At 39.7% G+C, this 25,306-nt stretch overlaps 1 protein-coding gene across 3 annotated transcripts in view; it reads right to left on the bottom strand.

Annotated features, from left to right (window-relative positions):
- Window positions 1-25,306, bottom strand: part of RSRC1 (arginine and serine rich coiled-coil 1) — a 254,807-nt gene that overhangs the window by 7,369 nt on the left and 222,132 nt on the right. For all 3 annotated transcript variants that reach the window (XM_033959337.1, XM_033959340.1, XM_033959338.1), the window contains one exon: window positions 2,487-2,593. In XM_033959337.1, the coding sequence (XP_033815228.1) occupies window positions 2,487-2,593 (107 nt within the window). The remainder of the gene's footprint in view (window positions 1-2,486; window positions 2,594-25,306) is intronic.

The following is a 25,306-nucleotide window of genomic DNA, read 5'->3' as shown; positions in this document are numbered from 1 at the left end:
ATCATATTTCTATGTTTTTAAACCCAATTGTGAATATTGAACAAAAGAGTATTCTGGGTGAGACAGAACTATAAAAAGCTTTTAAAACGGGCATGAGTTGTAAGAGGTGTGGGGTCTCCTGCCTTTGCCAAGCTTTGTTGAAATGAGAAGCCCCATCACACCCATATAGAATAAAATGGGAAAAGGAATTGGGAGTTTTACATCAGGTAAAGATTGGAATCTGTATAAGTGTTTATTTAGACTGATGTTGTCATCAAACCTCATAGAAAATGGATACAAAATGTATTACAGATGGTGGTACCTCACCCCCACATCAACGGTCTAAGATTTATGGTACAAGCTCTGAACTATGTTGGTGTCATTGTAGACAGACCAGAGACTTTCACTATATCTGACGGGATTGCCCGACTATAAATAAATATTGGCATAGGGTGGGGCAATTATTGGTTTGCATTACACATGAACATTGCCCTATGATGGATTATTGCCTTCTTAATCCTGCAATCCCGGGATTTAATATAGAAGAGCAAAAATTTGCTACATTTGTATTCACAGCTGATCGCATAGTGATGGCATTATACTAGCTTCAATTTCCTTTATTCGTTTTATTTGTTCTACTAAAGTTGGGTGGTCTGCAAAAGATCTGAACTGGATACAAAAGAAATTGGACTATATACAACTTATGTCTAAGCAGATGTAATGCATTGAAAACATAATTGAATATGAGATATTTATATTGTGTGAAGAGAACATAATTGATGTTGCGAGTGAGAAGAGCTGCATCATTTATCGCTCACCTTTTGGGGGAAGCATTTCTGTGTATTGACAGAAGTTGGGAGGGGGAGTGGAACTGTTCTGTGTTATCCTTATGCAGTATGTTTTACATTTGCCATGATAAATCTTTAAAAAAAAAAAAAAATACAAAACACTAAAATGACATGAGAATCAGAATTTTTTATATGGTAACTCCCATGGAAAAAATGTGTTAGATATAATCTGCACGTGGGGAGATAGGGTTTTTGGAGATGCAGAGCAATTTTTCGTGCCACTGCTATTTTGGTGACCTTCTCAAAGACTGTTTTTAGTCTACATTTTTTATCTGAGATTTTTATATCAACTGGACCCCTGAGGAAGACTGTGTTCGCTGAAATACAGACCGTGTAGGGTCCCGGTAGGACAAATATATGTGGACTATCAACTTGGATTTGTATTTATTTGTTTTTATTGTGAAGAGTGACAAATAAATCATCTTTCAGAACATCATCATCCACAGTTTTTTGTTTTTATCGTTTGGATTGTTTTCACTGTGGAACATTGGGTGGTGATCTTGGTTTTTGTTGTGTTGCAGAGCACATTTAACATAAGTCTTTATTTATATACCGCAAAATGCCTTTCGGCTCAACGTGGTTACAGAAATGTAAGTACAATAGGAAGAAGAAAAATTTAACAATAAAATAGTAGAACCATTTATATAAAGTAGTAGGCACATTGAATTTCTCTTAACTGTCCCAAACTGGGATCACAATTTGAGCTAAAGTGCCTAAAATGTAATGGTTTGAACTATATCTGAAAGAAAGAGATAAATTAAATTCCAAAAGGTTAGAAAAGTAAAATATCTAAGAGGACTCTTCAGCTTGGAAAAGAGACGACTGAGGGGAGATATGATTGAAGTCTACAAAATCCTGAGTGGAGTAGAACGGGTACAAATGGATCAATTTTTCACTCCGTCAAAAATTACAAAGACTATGAGACACTCGATGAAGTTACAGGGAAATACTTTTAAAACCAATACGAGGAAATTTTTTTTCACTCAGAGAATAGTTAAGCTCTGGAACGTGTTGCCAGAGGATGTGGTAAGAGCGGCTAGAGTAGCTGGCTTTAAGAAAGGTTTGGACATGTTCCTGGAGGAAAAGTCCATAGTCTTTTATTGAGAAAGGCATGGAGGAAGCCATTGCTTGCCCTGTATCGGTAGCATGGAATATTGCTACACTTTGGGTTTTGGCCAGGTACTAGTGACCTGGATTGGGCACCGTGAGAACGGGCTACTGGGCTTGATGTGACCCAGTAAGGCTATTCTTATGTTCTTATGATAAATTAACAGGTAAAATAATTAAACAAGGATTCGACATAAATCAGCAAAAAGTAATAAACTCAAAATAAATCAAAATGAAATAAGATTCAGTCAAGAGAAAAAGTAAAAACTTAGTTCACTCCATGTCCTTATTCGACGGCAGACAGCAGCTGAACATTTAATTCAGAAGAACTTGTATACTTTATGCAGGCAAATGTTTGTGAGGGTCATGTATGCAGTGGGTCTCATATGCGAGCTTCATCTATCAGGTATGCCCGACTGAAAAAAAGTTGAGAACCACTGCCCAAGAACAATTCTAGTGAATGTGGTTAAGGACTCAGAAGAGCAATTAGTTCTTCACTGTTATGACACTAGAGCCATAAACACATTTTAAAACATGACACTATAAGCTTACTTTTCTGGAGTCTTTACTTGATTTGAATGCCTGTGGAATGAAGGAGTCACTTTCAATAGCTTCAATTTCCTTTATTCGTTTCACTTGTTCTACTAAAGTTGGTTGGTCTGCAAAAGAGCAAAATGTCATATTTTATTAAAATTTGCAATTACCTCATTTAAATATATATTTTATTTATATTTAACTCATGCCTTTCCAGTAGCAGTTCAAGGCAAGTTACATGCAGGTTAAATAGGTATTTTCATGTCCCCAGAGGGCACACAATCGTTTGTAACCAGAGGCAATGGAGGAATATGTACATGTACTGTACCTTGCCCAAGGCCATAAGTAGTATTAGTGGGATCTGAACCCTGATTCCCAAATGCTGTAATCTTTGGGCTGCCAGTCAGACCAAAGTTGGACTGAGACCTCAGAACCCCCACAGCTCCACACGCATTGTCAGAGGGAGGGAACGCAGCTGGCACCCACCAATGTTCACCAGACCGCAATGGGGCCAAACTTGCACTCGAGCTCCAGAACGGCTAGGAGTGAGCCACGTTACTAAAAGAATGATCCCTGAGCCCCACAGATGCCAGTGCAGACTGGCTAAACAGGTTCCCTAAAAGGGTTGCCCTGTAGCTACAGACTTCTGTTCAGAGAGTCTGTGTCTTCTCCCAGGCAGAGTTGCCCTAGAGCTGCTGGGGACTTCTTGACCACCGAAAGCCTCCAAATCCAGATAAAAAAACTGAAAATAAAAAAATTCACTCAGAGCCGATCAGAAAGATATCTTCCAACTTGCGTGTAGAAGAAAAGACTGAGAAACTATAGCACATCCCACTGAGGAAGGAGGTGGAGCCAAAAAAGGTAGATAACGTCTTCTACACAACTTGCAGGTAGAGAGGAAAATAACCCATTGGTCAAGACTGATGTACCCTTTGCACCAGAGCATCAATTATAGCCAATAATTAGTTATTAAGTTATACACTCAACTGACATTCTGTAAGTGGATCAACGTTGGCCCTAAGTAGGTTGTGGAGGGGTCCGGGGAGGCAGGAGTGGGTCAGAGTTGTAGAGTTTTTAAAAAGTAAGTCCGGGAGGGGGAACCCCCTCCCCCCCATCCCCTTGAATAATCGAGGTTGTGAGTGCCAAACCCACAAATATTGAGGGGAAAGAGTACTCACAAGTGATATCAGTGTTTGAGAGCTCATGAACAACAAAATGTTCTTTTTTGAGTCAGGCAGCTGTTTTCCTAGTCTGTTGGGTAAGATATAAGGGTGGTGGAATAACCTAGCAGTTTGTTTGTTTTATTTATTTATAACCCCATTTTTTTACAAAGCGGCTCACAATATAACATACACAATACAAGTAATACACATTTAAAACACAAACAAATAAGCGACCAACGCCTTTACTTGTACAGAATCTCATTTCCCTTATTTCATATTACAAAACAGGTATCTCTTCAGTAACTTCTTTAAAAGCACCAAGATTGCTCTGCTTAATTTATGCATTTATTTATTTTTTACTTCTAAGCAATAAAAATAAAAATTCATAACATTAAAGTCTTCTACAAATTGAGATTATGTTAAAAAAATATTTAAAATAATGTTAAAATCATTAATATTTAGTCTTCTTCAGTTTTCAAGATTATTTAAACTGAAATAGGTAGGTACTGACAAGGAACATAAAATTACTGAGAAGAAAAATGATGAATGTTTTGAGAGTTGCATCAATGATGCTACTACGGTAAAAATGAGATGTTAGCAAGTAAAATCCATTAGTCTGTGATACTTTTTGACAAACACATTATTCGTAGATAAAATGACTTCCATATGTTGTTTGTCAGATGTCAGTAGAAAGGATATATATTTCATAGTAAAATAAAAAATAATGGACTCAGAGAGCTTAGAAGCTCCAGACAAAAAAATCAATACTCCAGCAAAGCAGATTCTTTCATTCCATCAAGAGTACAAATGAAAAATTAAATATTCCAATTTAAATAGCTGATGTTTTCTACTGAAATTTGATTACTACTACTTTTTTTTTAAAAAGAGATTACCTATTTAATAATAGCTACAATAAACTAGTTTGTAGCTAATCATGGGACATTGCTCTTCATTCATACATTTGACTTGTATTTTTAACGCTCATACACAAACATTAATTCATTTAAAATCAAACGCTGGCTTTTACAAAGCTGCGATAGAGGTTTCTTCCATGGGTCAGGGAGGTAAATGCTCCAGTGCTCATAGAATTCCTATGAGCATCGGAGTATTTATCTTGCTGGCTTGCAGTACAAACCTTTATTACAGCTTTATAAAAAGAGCCCTAAGTTATTAATGCAACTGCTTATTAGTGTGTATATATAAAGAACAAATAAAGCCTTTGTTAAAATATCATCTGCATCAATGAACATTTTAAAACAATGAACCCAATCTAGAATCAAGTAGTAACATGACAAGTTTCCAGCAATATTACCCAATGGACAGCAGATGGTGCTCTTCTACAAGCTAACAGTCTAAAAATAAAATCCTTTTTAGCAAATTCACCAGGTTGATTTTGTATTGACCTGATGAAGAGAGTAGAACTCTGAAAAGCTAGTTGTGAATACTATATATTAAGACAATCTAGTAAAATGTACTTCTGACATGTCTACATGAACAGGGTGAGCACATAATTCGATTCAGGTTTCTATGAGGTTAAAGCAAACATATGGTTATATTAAATTTTGATTTAAAAAATAATAATAATAATTTATATTCCGTATATACCACAATTCTATGCGGATTACAAATTATTCAGGTACTCAAAATTATTCCCTAACTGTCCCGGTGGGCTCCCACTCTATCTAATGTACCTGGGGCAATGGGGATTATGTGACTTGCCCAGGGTCACAAGGAACAGTGAGGGATTAGAACCCACAACCTCAGGGTGCCAAAGCTGTAGCTCTTACCACTGCACCACACATTCCCACATTTATGACCTTTTTCTAAATTCTTTATTTTTCATAATCACAATAGCATGGATAAAAGATAATTTTAAAGCTCTGAACAATATCTGATCAGTCAGCAATTTTCAGCAGCATTGTTTGGATAATGCTACTAAAAAGTAACACAGAGCACCCCTGTGTTATCAGGATAGCACTAGGATGGTTTGGGGTAGAAGTTATATAGAGACCAGTACTATGGAAATCTTACCCCTAGCAATAGTCAAATGAGACTACTGCTAGGGGTGCCATTTTGAAGGTGGCATTACTCCTGCTGAAGACGACTATTCAAGACATGGAAGTCTAGTAAAATTCTCATGTTTTATCTTGGCTAATTTTATGGCTCATTGGTTACCTCATAATGCACAGAGGACCACCTGCTATACAGTGTGGAAGACTTGATATCCATTCTATCCTCAAGATTATCTAATCTAGAAGCAGCAAAAGAAATAAGCAGGTAACATTTTCATTTCCCAAGGGATAAGTAAAGACCTATATACAATCAGGTTTGCTTTGAAAGAGGTTGCCTCTGCTCTCAGTCACAAGAGAACAGAATTCCAGGGACAGAGATTCATCAAACAGCCAGGTTTTGGATACTGATCTACCAAAGCTCTGGATAGAGGTATATCAAATACAGTGTGTTCTCACTATCTACATGTTCCATATTCATGGATCTGCTTATTTAGGAAAAATAAATAACAACCCATTTTCACTATTCATGGTCATGCACAGTGTATTCCCATGAGGCAGAAGATATTTATAGAGCTGTGCGTGAGTACTGTTACACCAAAAGACTGTTACATACTGTACTTTTTTTAAAAAAAAACCAAAACAATAAAATACATTTATAAAATGCAAAATATAATAAGTACGGGTGAACAAAATGATGCGTTTATGGTGTTAGGAAGCAACAGTGTACAGAGAATAGAGTCGAACAAGACCTAATCCCCCTTTCCCATAGGATTAATGGTTCGTATTTGCATTTTTGGTATACATGGGGTTTTCTAGGAACCTAACCTCAGTGAATATTGAGAATTCACTGTGGTACAGCCTTGCCTGAAAGAGCCATGGAAAGTAAAGCAGGAGAAATTGCATAGAACAGATTTATTAAAATGTAAAAAGATGTATAGAAGACTGAGGTTTTTGTAAGTCTGAACACAAAGATACTAATGTACTAAAATAAAACTTTGTAAAAGCTGCTTCACACATAAAAACATCAAACAGTGTGCGATTCTTGTGATAGCATGCACCATTTGCGGTTTTAGAGCACAAAGCAGCATAAGTTTTTCTCCCTTGCAAATTGAAAAATTTTACATGAGCAAAACTGCGTTGCTGCAACAACAACAAAAATCAGCATAACAGCTAATTATTAGTATAATAGCAAAACTATGAATGAAATTGAGCTTTGCAGGCTGGACTTTTACAAAAAAAAAAAAAAAAAAAAAAAAGACCCTCATTGAGATATCGTTATTCTTATGAAATTTGGTGTAACAAAACTACTGGGCTCATTTGAAATAGTTGAAAAACAACATGCAAAATCCTCTATAGAGCACAAAAAAGTGCATTATTGTACATAGGGCAGTTTATTCACAATTTGTTATATCACCTTTTACAGAATAGCAAAATGGTTTACAATTCTTAAAATTAACAGGCATCGACAACAAGAAACAATCAAGATTCTTCTTAGGGTTACCAGATGTCCAGGTTCCTCTGGACATGTCCTCTTTTTAAGGGTTCCATCAGGCAGCTTTTTAATTTTTCTACTTTTATCCGGGTGTTGTGACGGCAAGAAGAAATATGCACGGGGCTGCTCTGCTGCAGCACGTGCTGTTGGCTATGCTAGCCCTCAGCTGTTCTGTGTTTGTGAATTCCAAGCCTCATTCTGGTGCTCCAATAGCCTCTCCCAGTTGTTCCAAGGCTCACTCTAGTGCTCCAATAGCCATGCTTGCTGGTTCTAAGCCTCACTCTGATGTTTACCACCCACTTCTTTTTGTAGCACATTTCAGAGTAATTTGTGGTGATCGCTCTCCGATTAGGTAATGACTTTTTATTATTAATTGTTTTGTCAACAGTATATGTTCCCTTCCCCACATCCTCCACACTGTCTTTCTTTCCTCACCCTGCATGAGCTCCTAGTTGTCCTTCAGCATTTACTTACTGTAATAAAAATCCCCCCTCCTTCCCCACCCCAAAAAAATGAAGCTACTCTTAATCTGAGTACAAAGTAATTAAGAGAAAAACACCTGACACTAAATAAAGCAGGGGTTAACATAGCAGTTATTTGATTATCCTTGCTATCCTGCACCCCCCCCCCCCCAATGTAGTATTTAAATGTTTTCATGAGAGTAGATTAGGAGCCAGAGCTTGTACAGAGTATTGGAGTCCTTAAATACTGAAAATCTTCAGATGTAAACCTGAGCAATAGAGGGGCCAGGCTTACATCTGAAGATTTGTTTAGGACATCCAATACTCTGCACCAGTTCTAGCTATGAGCTTTGCCAGGGGGACTCTGTTCAGTGAAGGGCTGTAGCATTATAGAAGAGTGGGAGGCAGTCTGGCATGAGGTACAGAAGACAGGACAGCCAACAATGTGCACCTCAGCACAGCGGCCCCACTACAGAAGCTGCCTAGGAGAGGGGTACAGAAGCTGCCTAGGAGAGGGGTGGAGCTCTAGACAGGGGTAGGGTGGAGCCACGTGTCCTGTTTTTTTATCTTCACTAATATGGCATAACTAAAAGATGACACTGGGAATGTTAAGAAATAGAGTGCAAAAGGAAACCAAAGTATGTAAAAGATTACCAATCGATTACCTCATCTAACTTCACATCAAAATCACTTAAAAGTAGAAAGCCTTGAGACCTTTTCTGAATTATAGGCCAGTAAAGCATTCCAGAATGTGGGTGCAACAAAGAAGACATGTAGTCTTGAACAGTAATGGGGAGGGGGAGGGGGATGATAACAAATGAACTTTGCAATCAGTGGTATGAAGAAAATAAGAGAAGGTAGTCAACCAAATTCAATGGTTATTCCTGAAAAATCGCTTAATAGGTGAGATATTAACAACCTACAAGGCAATTCTATAAACCAGGTGCCCACTTAAATGCCCCTTGCGAGTGTAAATGTACTCTATAGCATACTAGCACTTATGCCAGTGGTTTCCAATGCATGGCTCCCAAAGTCCTCCATTGTGGTCCTCAAACAGTTGGCTGCAAAACTCTTCAAATCTTGTAAATGCATTAAGTTCAATCTTGCCCACTTGAGGAGGGACATTTTCGACATGACATATAAATCCAAAGTAAGACATCACCTGGAAGATGTCCAGAGTCTAACAATGATAATCAAAGAATGACTAAAACATATAGCGTGCTTTGAAAACCATCTGGGAAATATTACTGTTCACCAATAAATGCTGCCACGTATCAAAAATACCCTATGAAAAATGTCTACTGCATTACTCAGTATGGAGAACTTTGGTGATGATGTCAATATGGTACCGTGGTAGCAAAAATGACATTCCCATGATAATAATAATTTATTTTTATATACCGCCAAATCTTCAGTTATTTTCCCCGCTACATGTGGAGAAATGTTTCTTTGTGGGACTTAGGAATAGAAGTAGTGGAAAGAGACAAATAGTGAGGAGGGGGGGAGACAGTAGAAGAGAGTGTGAGAGGAGAGGAGAGAGAGAAGAAAGGAGAGAGGTACAGACAGAGAGAGGATAAGATAGAGGCAGGAGAGAGAGGGAAAAGAGATAGGACCATGTCCTTCAGGAGGGAACCCAACTACTCCTCCCAGGTCCTGGGGCTCCTGTATCTCCACTGCACTCCACTTTCTTCCAATGTATCTTCCTGGAAATGTCCAGCTATCTTCCAATGTAATGTAACTTCCTGGAAATGCCCAGTTATCTTCCAATGTAATCCGCTTAGAACCGCAAGGTACAAGCGGAATAGAAATCCGTAATGTAATGTAATGTAATGTAATATTCAAATGCCTCTCTCCCCCCCATGTGTCCAGGAGGGCATGGAGATCCATCTGCAGTGACCTACACACCTACAGGTGAGTGTGAACCTGTGACTCCAAGGATCACAGCAACGCTCCTGTTCCATCACCAGACACAGGCAGGGTGTGACTCCAATACACAGAACTGCTCATGTCCTAACAAAGGAAAAAACACCACTGTGCAAAGCACAAGCCACACAGTAAGGCATGAGGAGGTTAAAGGGTGTGCCCTGATAACATTAGAAATCCCACAGATGTAAAGACTTCTTTCCTCCCCCCCTTCTATAGTCAAAGCAATCTTATGTCCAGCTTACTAAATACAGTGAGCCACCCTAAACCATGCCTATCCCAAATGACCATCCCTTACCTACCACACAAAGGTCACCAAGGTCACCCCTGGGTCCATGTCCACCCCAGCTCACAACCCACCTAGGCATGTTAGCCATTTCCTCACTAGTCCTCCCTGCAAGCAGCCTGTTGCCATCTCTCCCAGGCCATGTGAGGAACATTGCACGGCATGTCCCCAAAAAATAATCATGTATGGGAAGCCAAGAAGACCCATCATCTAACCCCATTCTCCCACAACTTGTGTCTTGCAGGCTCTTTGGGTGCATTGTGACCTCCAGTCACTGCAACACTGCTACAGGCATGTGCACCAGGAGAATCCCAACTTTATCTGATGCAAAAGATTGCGCCTCAGGGCTGAACATAAGTACCCCTCACAGCACCCCTGCAACCTCCCTGTCCCCATCATGTCCTCAGTGAGGAGTGACCCTCTTTTCAGTGTGCCCACAAGCCCCAGAATGCTAAACAACAAGATGACATGGTATGGTTTAGGGGAAGGGGTGGCATTTGCCTACCAGCAGCCAGCAATCCAAAAAGCCACAATGTGCCGCATGCTCATATCTACCACCTTGCAACAACTAGGAGGAAAAAAACAAAAGCAGTTTCCATAGACACAAACAATAGGTCTCAATCTCCCCCACCCTTGCGTTATTGCACCTAAGCCCTAACCCCTACACCAGGAGAGTGATGAAGGACAGCAAAGTGGCCACAGAGGGCCCGGAGAACATCCCAGACTCTCCAACGAATACCTGCTCACACCCTCCAATTCACGCTCATTGGACAGACCGCTATCAGCTTCACGAGTCAGGATGCTGCTGTAGGAGACATGCCTAAGAGGCACAAACCTGGGGCCCATTATATATCTATAGCACAAGGCCTCCCAAAACCCACCCTCTCCCATCTCCCTCCCTACCCTGAGAACCTTCAACTATTCATACAGCTAGCATGAGTCCCCCAACACATATATATCCCCACACTTAACAATCCCTTCACTCTCTAGGGTTCCTTGCCATGTCATCTCATTGGTGCCATCCCTCAAACCAGTCTCCCTGGTTCCAAAACAAGGCTGCATGCCTGTCCCCATCTATGCCTCCTGACCCGCAGCTGCACCAAGATGCAAACCGTTTATCATATTACCTGAATTGTAAACCTTTCACATACACAGGCCTTGCGGTGTAGCAGATGGCAGCCTAGGAGCAGCCCACCATCCCAGAAGAGGGCCAGAGTGGGAGCTCAGAAGAAGATCAGAAGGGGGACACTGAAAGTGACATGCTTGCGCTGGAGGGTGATGAAGGGGAGGTGGTAGAGGGACATAGGGGTCCAACAACATTGGCCCAAGTACCTGATTCCCTTATGCGCACAGAGACAGATCATGCAACTCTGGGAAAAACCGAACAGGAAAAGGACCTGGACGTATTAATCGATAGGATTCTGAAGCTATCGGCACAATGCGCGGCGGCTGCAAAGAACGCAAATAAAATGCTAGTCATGATAAAGAAGGGAATCACGAGTAGATCGGAGAAAGTAATAATGCCGCTTTATAGGGCGATGGTCAGACCACACTTGGAATACTGCGTCCAACATTGGTCTCCATACCTAAAGAAGGATATAAAAATGCTTGAGAGGGTGCAGAGATGAGCAACAAAGCTAATAAAGGGCATGGAGAACTTGGAATACGAGGAACGACTTAAGAGACTGGGATTGTTCTCCCTTGAGAAGAGGAGACTGCGAGGTGGTATGATCGAGACTTTCAAAATACTGAAAGGAATCGACAAAATAGAGCAGGAAAAAACATTATTTACAATGTCCAATGTGACACGGACAAGAGGACATGGACTGAAGCTAAGGGGGGACAAGTTCAGAACAAATATTAGGAAGTTCTGCTTCACGCAACAAGTGGTGGACACCTAGAATGCTCTCCCTGAAGAGGTAATTGCGGATTCCACCGTTCTAGGATTTAAGGATAAGTTAGATGTACATCTCCTTATGAGAAGCTTAGAGTGATATGGGGACTAAAACTATGCCAGGGTATACCTGGAGGGGCCTCCGCGAGTGCGGATCGCCGGACTTGATGGACCTAGGGTCTGATGGCACTTCTTATGTTCTTATGATCCAAATTGTGGACCTGTCTCAGAGGCTGATTGAGCAGCGCTGGCCCCCACAGTGAGGGCCATGGACACAGGGACAGAACAGTGGCCATACTGGAACAGCCTGAAGATGCAGCCAGCCTAGTATCCTATTCCCAACAGTGGCCGAGCCAGGTCATAGGTACCTGGCAAGATTCAAATATATACAACATATATAATGCTGCTTATCCCAGGCATAACCAGTGATTCTCCTACATCCATCTTAATTATGCTTATGGACATATCTTGTGGGGCATTATTCAAATCCATCTTTTAAAGGCAGCTACGCTAACTGCTGTCATCACAGTACCTAGCAATGGATGCTAGAGTTGATGTACATATTGACATGCTGTTACAATGGGGGTTTCAGGGTAAATATATTTGTATCAGTGTTTTGCAAAACAATATGTGTCTCCACTTTGTAACAAATATCTGGACATCCTGAGATGCAAGGCTAATAAATAGCCTCTGGCCCACGCTCAGTAAGGGCCACTCTCCTGTCTCCAATCTGTCATTGCTACCCCAGCCGTCCTCACAGGAATGGAGAGAGGGTGTGTAGGTGCAGCAGACAGAATCCACTTTCATGAATTCCCCTAATTGTACTAAGTCCAGACTTTTAATATAAAATAGTCTACAATGTTTTTGTTTTGAAAAGTAAAACACAAAACATGTCAAATGGAATCACTTTACTAAGACGTGGGAGAAAGTACCAAATGGTGGATATTTGTCTTATTTTAGTAAATAAAAGAAACCAATTGAAGTAGTATTGAATTAACCAAACACAATGCAGACTTTTCTGTTGCTTGTAGCTGCCCATTTTCATTCTGAAGTATTTACTGGCCATAATTAATATTCTACAGTTGGAAGACTTGAATGCTTCCAAAGAACTAACCAGTGAATGCTGTCTGCCTGCCATCTCCAAACACCTTATAACCACACACAAGCAGCTTGTCAGGAGAGCTAAGGCAGATATCACAGGGAACACCACATTCGTCATTGTGGCTAGTATCAGAGATACAGAGCCCTTTTCCTCAGCACACAAAAAACAAGATATGTAATTCAATCCTCAATTTACCCTTGTCTCGCAGGAGATTTTTTCCCCGCTAATTGATAGAAATTAAGCCATTAATCAAGCCACTAGCCATCATTCAAACCAGGGAAGATGAATACAAACTTTCATAATAACCACCTTCCCCATTTTAGTGTTCATTAGCATTAATTTTTAATGTAATTATGCTATTCTTTTACGCTGAGCTCATAAATTACTGCTCTTTTGTTGGCTGGCCTTGTAAAATCCAAAGTAATGCTTTGTGCTCTGATTTTAAAGGCAATTACTGGTTCTTCTATCTTTTATATCTGTATCCTCAGTAACCTTTATGCATTGTATACTGAGATATACATACATGTCTACATGTTTGTGAATATGGTCTCTCTACAGGAGCAGCTTTCTTTTGCTTATCAGTTTTAAAAGATTGTAAATAAGGTTATTAGAATTCTATAAATCTATAGGCCTTGCTCATGTTCATCTTTTGTATTTAAATAATAAACTAATATATTCCATATTAGATAAGATCATGTTAAACTTTTTATTCATTTAGCTTATTAAATAAAAATTGGACAATAAAATTCTAGAACCTACCTCAAAAATTGTTTTCATAGAAACATTTTTCTCTTAGATTCAAATAATAATGAAGGGAAAATTAAGATACTCATTATAAGTGTCAGCTAAGACTTATAATTTAGGGGGGTTGAGTCATTACCTAAAGACTATAAAATACAGTTAATATTCAGAAACAATAGCCAGCCCTGGAAAGCAGAGGAGAAGGTGGTGGCTGCTTTCCTCCTCATTCTCTGCCTGATGGTCAATCAGCAGAGGATCAGCTGAACAGTGAAGGGGTGAAAGTCTAATGGGGGGGGGGGGGTGACCGAAAGAAGGGCTGGTTTATGGAAATGTGTATGAAAGAGGGAAACCAAGGGTGTTTGTATGTAAATACTGGCATTATATGAAAGAGAAAGCATCTAGTAGAGGGGAGACAAAGAGGACTGGGGGTGTGGAAGAGAAGCTGGATGGGGAGGAAATAGGGTAAAAATTTCCTCTTCCTTTCCTTCTACATTCATAACTGAAATTCATCCTCCAGTATAAGAAATACGGTAAATCTTTAGTTTGCTTCAATAGTTCATTCTTTCTAAGTGCAAAATCTGATTAGACCAGTCTAATTTTATATATGCAATGTTCATAAAATAGACACACACACACACACCTGATATTGTAAATATGTGCCATTTCCCCCTCAATGTTTTGACCATATCCTTTCTTGAGGAGCTTGATGCAGTCCTGTGTCCCACCCCTCCCATCCCCCCCTATTCTGCAAGTCAGTTATTCTTCTCCAAGTCTGTAGAAAAAGACCTAATACCACAAGTCCTCTTCCTTCCCTCCACTAACTCCCCAACCCCCCGAAACAACATATTCTATCTATCTATCTATTCCTTAGGTTTGTATACCGCATCATCTCCACGTTCGTAGAGCTCGACACGGTTTACAGTAGGAGAAATAGGAAGGAACTACAACAGAGGGTTAGAAGTGTGAAGAAAATTTAGAGGACTTGGGATGCCAAGATAGAAGAGTTTCCTTGATTCCTAAGTGGGAGGGAGACTTACATTTTTGGAGAAAAGCCAGGTTTTCAGATGTTTGCGGAAAATTTGGAGAGAGCTCAAGTTCTGAAGAGGGGAGGTAAGGTTGTTCCAGAGCTCAGTGATTTTGAAGTGGAGGGAGGTCCCTAGCTTTCCTGAAAATTACTAGACATCTCTTGTAATCCACTTTCTATAACTCTTTTGTAATCCGCCTTGAACCACGAGGTAATGGCGGAATAGAAATCCCTAATGTAATGTAATGTATTTTATAAAAATCTGCATGTGCATTGCGAATTCAACCCTGCTCCACCCAAATTACATCTGTAGGAATGCCTTCATGCTGTGGGCATAGAAATGTGTACCTTCTTGTCAGTTTGCTGACTTGAAGTTTTATACAAACTTTACACATGGATAAATCTTTTTAAAATTACCCTCATATATATATTTTACAAAAGATGCAACTCTGCTCAAGCTATGGGGCCATTTTATTAAAGTGTGCTAAAATCTAGGCTTAACATGTTGTTAATACAGGATTTTCCTGCATGCGAAGCCCAATTTTAACACGGCACCTTTTTATGAGTGTTACCTGCATTTTTATTGCAGGTCGTGCTTTAATGTTGGTATTAGCATGCAGTACCTGTAGGACGGTAATGCGGGATTCCTGCAACCATTCTTTTTCTCTCCCCTCAGACGCTCTGATTCCCTCACTCACCATAACATTATAAAAATTGCCATACTGGGACAGACTGAGGTCCAGCAAGCCCAGTATCCTGTTTCCAACAGTGGCCAACCCAGGTCCCAAGTATCTAGCTAGATCCTAAGAATAAGCAGTGGATTTCCCCATGCCATTTCAATAATGGCCTATAGGCTTCCCTTTTAGGAATTTATCCAAACCTTTTTAAAACCCTGCTTAGTTAACTGATTTCACCACATTCTCCAGGAACAAATTCCAGAGTTTAATTACACATTGTGTGACAAAATATTTCCTCCAGTTTGTTTTAAATCTACTACTTAGTAGCTGAAAAGTCTAAATTAATGATTTTTCCAAACAAAGAAGGACTCTCCCTTTTATCTCCCATTACATTTAAAACTCAATCTCTTCAAGTTGTGTCATCCTTAAAATTACTAGGCATCATTTTTGACAGTAAACTCAATTATCATCTCCATATCAGCACAGTTGTTCAGCGCTGTTTTCACTGGCCACGAATGATTAGATAAATATCCAAAGTGTTAGAGCCTACTTCTCTGAATATCTTGATCCACTCCCTTGTGATTTCCTGTATTGATTACTGTAATGCGCTCTATAAAGGCATAACTAAAAAAGAAATAAGAAGACTCCAAATTATACAGAACACTGCAGTGAAGATCATATTTAACGCAAAGAAATTTGATTATGTTACTCCCCTCCTTTATAAAGCACATTGGCTGCCGGTGGAACATAGAATTACATACAAAATTATTTTAATGACTTAAAACTAGACAAAATAGTCAACCAGAAATCAATAACCTTCTTATTCCCTATAGTTCTTCTAAATCTTTAAGATCTTCGTCTAAAAACTTGCTATCTGTTCCATCTCTGAAGTTTATCAATACAATGAGGTCTACCATTTTTTTCTGTCAGCGCACCATCTCTTTGGAATAATACTCCGGTCCACCTACGGGAAGAATCAAAATGAAACTAAAAACATTTCTATTTTCGAGGCCTAAATGCCTTTTTGGGGGCTACATAGTTTTAATATACTTTTTGATACCCTCCCTTTTGTCCTTTCCCTATATGTTCTTTTTCTTACTTGATAAATTGTAGTTCTATCCTTTTTCCCATTTTGTTCCTGTTTGTTTTTGTAATGTTTTGAATTATGACTATTGTTTCAAAGGATGTATAGTTACCCCATATATGTTTATAATATAATGTTCACCGCCTAGAAGGCCGATTGGGTGGTTTATAAATTTTTGAATAAACTTGAAACTTCATCGCATACCCCTAGTCCTAGTATTTTTGGAAAGAGTAAACAAGCGATTCACATCTACCTTTCCACTCCACTCAGAATTTTATAGACCTCTATTATATCATCCTTGAACCGTCTCTTCTCCAAGCTGAAGAGCCCTAGCCACTTTAGCCTTTCCTCCTAGGGAAGTCGTCCCATCCCTTTTACCATTTTCGTTGCTCTTCTTTGTATCTTTTCTAATTTTGCTATATGTTTTTTGAGATATGGCAATCAGAATTGCATACAGTATTCGAGGTATGGCCATACCATAGAGCGATACAAGGACATTATAACATTTTCATCTTTGTTTTCCAATCATTTCCTGTTACATTTATTTGCTTTCTTAGCCACCGCCACATATCCTTTTACTCATGCTCCCATGAACATCCATTCTGCTTATAAGACAAACAATGGCAGTGCAATGTCTCCTTCCTCCTCTGCTGCCCATAACTGCTATCATTCTTTGAACCATTCAAGAGCCTGTAATACTCTGTAGTAGAGAAACGGTGGGTTGGGGGGGGGGGAGTGCTCACTGCGGGTACGGGGGGAGCGGTGAATGGCCTTGTCCCCGCAGTTAAGGGAGGGAACGTGCGCGGTCACCTATCGCAGCCATTGATCGCGTATCAATCATGCAATGGCACTGGGTACAGCAAAGGTAGGCGCCAGAAATGTAGGCCAGAGTTTTCCAGGCCTATATTTCCAGCGCCTACCTTTGATGTGAATTGTGCCTCCGTAGGTGTTTTAGGCTGTCTATCTCCCTCTCATTGCCCAACATTTATCTTCCCCTGCCCTTCTTCCGGGGTTTAGCATCTCCCCCCCCTTTCTCAACTCCATGCCCCTGGTATAACTTACAAGTGTCTTCAATTAGAGAATGGCATGGAGACAAATTTTTCCCTGTTCCCGCAGAAGCTCAATTTCCCTGTCTCGTCGAGTTTTGTCGCTGTCCCATTCCTGTAAGCTCTGCCATAACTGCACAAGCCTCAAATACTTATGATTTTAAAGCGTTTGAGGCTTGTGCAGATGAGGACGGAGCTTGTAGGAATAGGGAAGGGACAGGGAAAAATTTGTTTCCATGTCATTCTCCGTCTTCGACTGTAGGGGTTGCCAGCAGCGACAGCAAGCTACATCTAAGGGGGGCAGAACATGACAGAGAGAGGAGTCAGGGGCCAGCACTATTGTACATTGGTAAAACATGGGTTGGCGAGAAGGAATCAATAATGAAAATAACATATCTTCAAATAAAAACACATATTACACTTGTTGCAAAAAATGTAATCTACAGATTAACACTCTCTTCTACATGCTGAGGTTCTTGCTATAGGGCTGATGTAGAAAGCTACCATGAGCAATAGTGGGTGTATATGCATGTTAATGAGCATGCAATGCAGAAAGGGGTTCAGTACAGGAGTTAAATCACACAGTACACATAAGCACACACTATATTAAAATGCATTAAATATAAATACTTAATATACAAAATATATTAAATATACAATACACAGAAGTAAATGGGACTCTAACCCACTAAAAATGTGAAAAATTTCATTGCCAGGTTCAAGGCAGTATAAACATGCTAGTCAAGAGTTTATGCCAGTTTTTTTCTTTTCTTTTTCTTCGATTGCAAGTATCTGCAACTTTAAAAGGCAGAACAAAAGTATGAGGGGATGCTGAAAAGTTCTCAGCCCAACCAACTTCCTAAATTCTGAGTGTTATTTTGTTACTGTAGCTGAAAATAGTGTTATTTTAGTTTGCAAAGTGCAAATTTTCAGAATTATAATGCTTTGTTTTGACATTGTTTTAGATCATTGATGGAACTATATCAACAAAAAGTGTGGAATTTTCAAGTGCTGAACTCCAAGCTGTCATGAAGTTCCTGTTCTTGCAGAAGAAAACTCCAAAGGAAATCCATGAATATATAGTGCAAACATCGAGTAACAAATACCCATCATACTCTACAGCAGGGGTGCCCACACTTTTTGGGCTTGCGAGCTACTTTTTAAATGACCAAGTCAAAATGATCTACCAACAATAAAATTAAAAAAAAAACACAAAGCACACTGTATGCATAGAAAATGTTAATCATCATTCCTATTCCAGGGTTTTTCAAAGAGGTCAAAGCAGATGACTCTAAGCACTATCACCTCAGTAACAACCATACAAAAATAGACAAATATACCCCCTCCCTTTTTACTAAACCACGATAGCAGTTTTTAGCGCAGGGAGCTGCGCTGAATGCCCAGCACTGCTCTCGACACTCATAGGCTCCCTGCGCTAAAAACCTCTATTGCGGTTTAGTAAAAGGGGACCTTAGTGTAAAATATAGACAGCAGATATAAATTGAGACACATTTCGATCACTAAATTTAAAATAAAATCATTTTCCCTACCTTGTCTGGTGATTTCATGAGTCTCTGGTTGCACTTTCTTCTTCTGACTGTGCATACAATCTTTCTTCCCTTCTTTTAGCCTGTATGCTTCCTCTCCTCCAGACCTCATTCCTTTCCCCCCAACTTTTCCTTCCTCTTCCCTGCCCTTTCTTTCTCTCTGCCTCCCTTTCATTTTTTTCTATTTCTCTTCTTTCTTTCTGTATCCCTGCCTGCCCTTTTTCTTTCTTTCTCCCTGCCCTCCCCCAAGCCACTGCCACTGCCATTACCATCGGGGACCAGGACCCAAACACCACCAATAACAGGCCCCAAGCTCTCCCTGCTTCGGCCAACCAGCATTCCTCTCCCCGACGTCAATTCTGACGTCGGGAAGAGGAAGGCTGATCAGCCCAAGATCGTGATCAACCTATTGGGGGAAATGCTGCCGGGTTCTGCCTTCGCGGAAACAGAAAGTAGGCAGGACCCGGCAGGAACAAGAACAAATGCTTCACTAACCTGTCTCCCGCATTAGCCCGTAGCGAACCATGCTTCAGGGCTCTGAACATGTGCATGCCGGCTTCCCTTCTCCCCCCCCCCCCCCCCCCGACATAACTTCCGGTTTCGGAGGAAAGAGAAGAGAAGCCGGCACGCACACGTTAGAGCCCGGAGCATAAGTTCGCTAGGGGCTGAAATCTCCAAGCCGGTTTTTTTGAGTTTTTTTTAAATGTTCGGCAGCGGCAGATGACAGGTGGGCGGATCGCCCAGCTAAAAGGCCCTAGGGAGAACACTGGAGAGGAAGGCTGATCGGCCCGTAGATCAGGACGGCAACACGAGTGCGATCGACTCGAGTTGCCTTCCTGAGCTACTGGTCGATCGCGATCGACGCGTTGGGCACCCCTGCTCTACAGTGAAGAAGTGATGTGCTAACTTTCAGTGTGGAGATTTCGAGATCAAAGATTCAGCAATGTCAGGAAGGCCTCAAGTGACCATGTCCATGACTTGATTTTGACAGATTGGTGAATATCAGCTAAAACAATTGCTGAGATACTATAGATATTCAGGAAATGTGTCAGGTGTATAATCTATGAGCAGCTGGGTATGCAGAAGCTGTCAGCCAAGTGGGTGTCCAAATGTTGGAATGCTGATGAGAAACGACATCACATGGACACTTCCAAGTTGATTTTGCAGCATTTTCAGCAAGCTGGTGGCAACTTTTTGGAGCGACTAGTTACTGCTGATTACACTAACTATGGTTGGTTGTACTGTTGGTTCCACTACTAAGATACTGAGACAACAGTCCATGCAATGGCGGCACTGAGGTTCTTCAAGGCCAAGGACATTCAGCAGGAAAGGTCATGGCCACAGTGTTTTGAGATCAGGAAGGTTTTGTAATGACTATCTTCCAAGGGGCCAAACAGTTAATGCAGAATACTACTGTAACCTGCTGTAACGATTAAAGGAGGCATTGAAAAAGAAACAAAGGATAAGGAAGCTGTGGAAAGGAGTTCTCTTTTTTTACATAACAATGCACCTGCTCAAAAGACTGGCAAAACGATGGATGTTTTAATGCAGCTGGGGTTTCAGTGCACAGACCATCTACCCTACTTACTAGATCTTGTTCCGACTATTTTCTGTTTCCAAACCTTAAAAAGTGCCTGAAAGGGTGACAAGTGTCAAGTGATTTGGAGGTGATTATAGAAGTAGAGCACAATTTCAGTGATCAGACATCAGAGTGATTTTTGGAAGGGTTACAGAAACTTCAGATGTGATGTGCCAAGTGTGTTGAACTTAAGGGTGAATATGTGGAATAAATTGTAAGTTTCACAGCTCCATGTCAATTCCTTATTTGGGCTGAGAACTTCTCAGCACCCCTCATAGCAGCTGTGGGCAAACATAATTGCAGTTTCACTGTGCACGTGATTGAAGAAAATGAAGAACACCAGCAAACAACTGTGCATGCTGTTCTATCAGTATTAGCCATGCGAAAATTTTAGACATAACATTTTTTGCAAGGTATTAATTATGTACTAAATAACATATGCTCTTTTTTTCTTTGGACATGCACATGGTGAAGCCGTTTTTATCACGGAACCTTTGTGCGCATGTGTCCGGCAGGCTTTCCCTGATTAGCGCATTTCTGTATGCTTTGCCTCTGCTTCTCATTAGCATTAATGCATCGCCATGGAATATTTCCTTGTTAATCTTATGGTAGAAGCTGTGTGCTCAGCCATCGGCATACAGCTCTACCGTGTGGCTTTCTGCATCGACCTTTGTGTTAAGTAGTAATTAATTAATGAAGGAACTGACGAAAGACTGTGACTAAATGCTACATCTCACCTATATATGCTTTAGTTCCAGTGATGTAGCAGAGGATAAACACATTACTTGCACCATTAAGCTTGTTAGCAAAAACAAACGGCTCAGGTCTGCGCTCCTTGTGGGCTATACATCTTTTTTCTTCTTCTTTAAAGGAAAGTGTTTCTGAAAGAGGAAAATGTCTTTCTTCCTATTTGAAGCAACAAGTATCAGTTCTATAAAGATCTATTGTACTTTTTTATACTTTAATTAAAATTTTGAGGTTTGGCCTTTAAATTTCCATTAATTTGCACTATTTGGTCTATTGAGGTTTCCATTTGTCAAAACTGTTAGCTCTTGGGTATTAGTTATGCAAATATTGATGTGTAGCTTTGGCCTGTTAGCTATCAATTGAAATCAGAAAATCAATAGACTTAATAGTTTCTCATTACACAGTTGATGCATTTGCAGGGCTGAGTTGAGTACTGTCAGTGAATAATCAATTTGGTCAAAAACTATTACCTGATCAGTGTCAGATGCAATTTCATAATGTACTGGTTTATTTTTCATTGTACACAACACTCATGGTGGGTTGTTGTTTTAAAAAAAAATTTTTTTTTTTTTTTTTACATTCATTGCATATCCACTTTTCTAATTCACATGATGGCAGATAAAGGCTGAATAGCCCATCCAGTATTCTCATCCACAACATCCGCTGTCATCTCCTCTTCCTAAGTGATCCCACATGCCTATCCCCCTGTATAGAATTGTTTCGATATCTTATTTCAATCCTTGTAATATCCTACTTTACGCTGCTGGGATTTCCTGGTGGTTGTTTTGTAATTTATTTATTTAAAAAATTTCCTACTTGCTACTTGTACAATTCTGAGCGAGTTACAAGTAAACACTCAATTTAAATAAACAATAGACAAAAAACATCATAAAACAAAAAATCATATACATAGGGCCTCTTCCATCAAACTGCGCTAGGGTGGTAGATGTATGGAGGTGGTGGAAATGAAGACTGTATCTGAATTCAAGGTAGCAGGTGTTAATAATTATCTTACTTAAAGACTCATTTAACTTAGAATTACGGGCCTCTTCTATTAAACTGCGCTAGCAGTTTGTAGCGTGGTGAGCCGTGCTGAATGGCCTGCACTCGTCCCAACACTCATAGAGTTCCTATGAGAGTCGGGAGCAGCGCGGGCCATTCAGCGCAGCTCTCTGCGGTAAAAACTACTAGCGCAGTTTAATAGAAGAGGCCCGTAATTCTAAGTTAAATGAGTCTTTAAGTAAGATAATTATTAACACCTGCTACCTTGAATTCAGATACAGTCTTCATTTCCACCACCTCCATACATCTACCACCCTTTCTGTAAAGAAGTATTTTCTTACATTACTCCTGAACCTATTATCTCTTAACTTCATCCTATGCCCTTCTCCTTCCGGAGTTTTCCTTCATTTGAAAAAGATTCACCTCCTGTACATTAACGCTACAGAATTATTTAAACATCTCTTATCATATCCCCTCTCTCCCGTCTTTCCTCCAGAGTATACATATTAAGGTCTCTAAGTCTGACCCCATAGGATTTACGACAAAGACCACTAACCAATTTTGTAGTAGCCCTCCAGACCAACTCTATCCTATTTATATCTTTCTGAAGGTAGGGTCTCTAAAATTGCACACAATATTCCAAATAGGGCCTCACCAGAGACTTATACAATGGTATGATCACCTCCCTTTTCCTACTGGACATTCCTCTCCTTATGCACCCATGGAATCTCTTGGCTTTGATTGTCACCTTTTCTACCTGTTTTGACACCCTGAGATAATCAGACACAATCACACCCAAGTCTCACTCTTCCGCACAAAGAAGTACTTCGCCTCCTATACTATACTGTTCTCCTTGATTTTTGCAGCCCTAGTGCATGGCCCTGCATTTTTTAGCATTAAATTTTAGTTGCCAATTACCATATCATTCTTCAAGCTTCGCCAGATCCCACCTCATGTTATCCACACCTTCTAGAGCAGTGATCTCAAACTCAAACCTTTTGCAGGGCCACATTTTGGATTTGTAGGTACTTGGAGGACCTCAGAAAGAATAGTTAATGTCTTATTAAAGAAATGACAATTTTGCATGAGGTAAAACTCTTTACAGTTTATAAATCTTTCCTTTTGGCTAAGTCTTAATACTAATATTGTAATTTACAGCTAAAGAGAAATATGATCAGGAAACTTTTATTTTACTTTTGTGATTATGATAAACATACCGAGAGCCTCAAAACAGTACCTGGTGGGCTGCGAGTTTGAGACCACTGCTCTAGAGTGTCTACCTATTGCAGAGTTTGGTATCATCTGCGAAAAGACAAACTTTACCAGACAGTCCTTCCGCAAAGATGTTAATCTAATCTAATCTGGAATTTATGAGTTGTGCTATGCCTACAGAGGTTCAAGGCGACTTACAGTACAGTTGGAGGTTTAGATATGCATTATAGTACCAGAACAGATATTCATTACAGTGCAGGAAGCGCCAGAGATACATCAAGACCTTTAGGATTCTTTGAGGTGAAGATTATCGTATCATGCAATTAAAGAGGTGGATTGGCACAACTCAGCGGAGCTGCCGGAGGTATACTGAATGAACATTAAGGGGAGAATAAGTACAACAAGAGAGATGGAAGGTTCGAAGAAAGATGTCATGAGGTAGATAGTCTATTGCAGTCATTAACTAGTGGTCAGCCGAGTGAGTACTTGGTTCCATGGTGATATTAGGAGGAAGAGGGTTGGAGCGTCTATTTCCCTGGGTCTCTAGTGTTTTAGTCTGTTGGGCATTGATGGATGTTGAGTTTAGTCACTAGTAGTGTTTGTGGGGTTGAAAAGAAAGGCCTTTAGTTTCTTGCGAAATGTGGTGTATTTATTCTCTGATCTGTTAATTGTTGGGAGGTCGTTCCAAGTTTTCACACCAGAGAATGTGAACATTGAGTGAAATAGACATTTATACTTGAGATTTTTGTTGTGGGGTGATTCAACTGTATCCTCTTGAGATTTCTGGGTGAAGTGGACCATGCTGATGAGAATAGGTGAATTAGTGGTGCCACAGTTTCCATTGAGTAAATGGTACATGAAGTTTTTTTTTTAAATTTATCATTTTAATTGTTCATACAAGCATAATAAACATACTCGAACACAGATTTGTAAAATCATCTAACGTGGGAACCCACGAAAAAGAAAAACTATTATTTAGTCCACAAATAATATGGAGTCAAAGAATAGAAATTAAAAAAAGAATTAACAATCTATCATCTTAGGAGCATTCACAAAGGACGCAGGAAGCAGCCAGTTCGCGCTACTCTTTTGGAACAGCAACAGAACCAATTATGATATCACTACCTTCTTTAGCCACAATAAATTCTAACAATTGTTTGGGCTCAAAAAAAAAAAGAAAACTTTTCCCACCATAAGTAACACAACATTTTGACGGAAACTTCAAAATAAAGGTTGCACCTAGAGATATGACTCTCAGGTCTATAAACCAAGAAGTCACTTCTTCTCTTCTGTGTTGCCTTTGAAAAATCAGGAAATATACATATAGTTGAACCCAAAAATTGAGCATTCATATTTCTGAAATAAGTCTTAAGTATTAAATCTCTATCGAACTCGAGAGCAAAAGTCACCAGAAGAATAGTCCTTTCCATTACTACATCAAGAGAACTTTCTAAGAAATTTGTTAAGTCAATTGTGTACCAGGAACCTTAGTCTGTGTTGGTGTAGAACTAATTACGTTAGTTTTTTGTTTTTTTTAATTTCTTTATTCTTTTTCAAACTTACATCAAGTGCACAAAAAGAACAACATGAAATACTATCATATAACTCTTGAACATCATACATTATATTCTTAATATGTAAATTAATTAAAAACCCTCCCCCTCCCATCTTTCTATACAATCATTAAAACTATCATATTCCTTCATGACAAATATTGCGCTCTTACAATTGGTGGTAAATTTTCATTAGGTAATTGCAAAACTTCACGCATATATTTGCGAACCATTTCAATGGCTGAGATTACTGGTGAGCGAGGAAAATTCAAAATTTTCAAGTTATTTTTTCT

Source organism: Geotrypetes seraphini, chromosome 9 (genome assembly GCF_902459505.1).
Source record: "Geotrypetes seraphini chromosome 9, aGeoSer1.1, whole genome shotgun sequence".
NCBI lineage: Eukaryota > Metazoa > Chordata > Amphibia > Gymnophiona > Dermophiidae > Geotrypetes > Geotrypetes seraphini.
The sequence above is the reverse complement of the archived record's forward strand: the minus strand, read 5'-3'. Positions and strand labels throughout refer to the sequence as shown.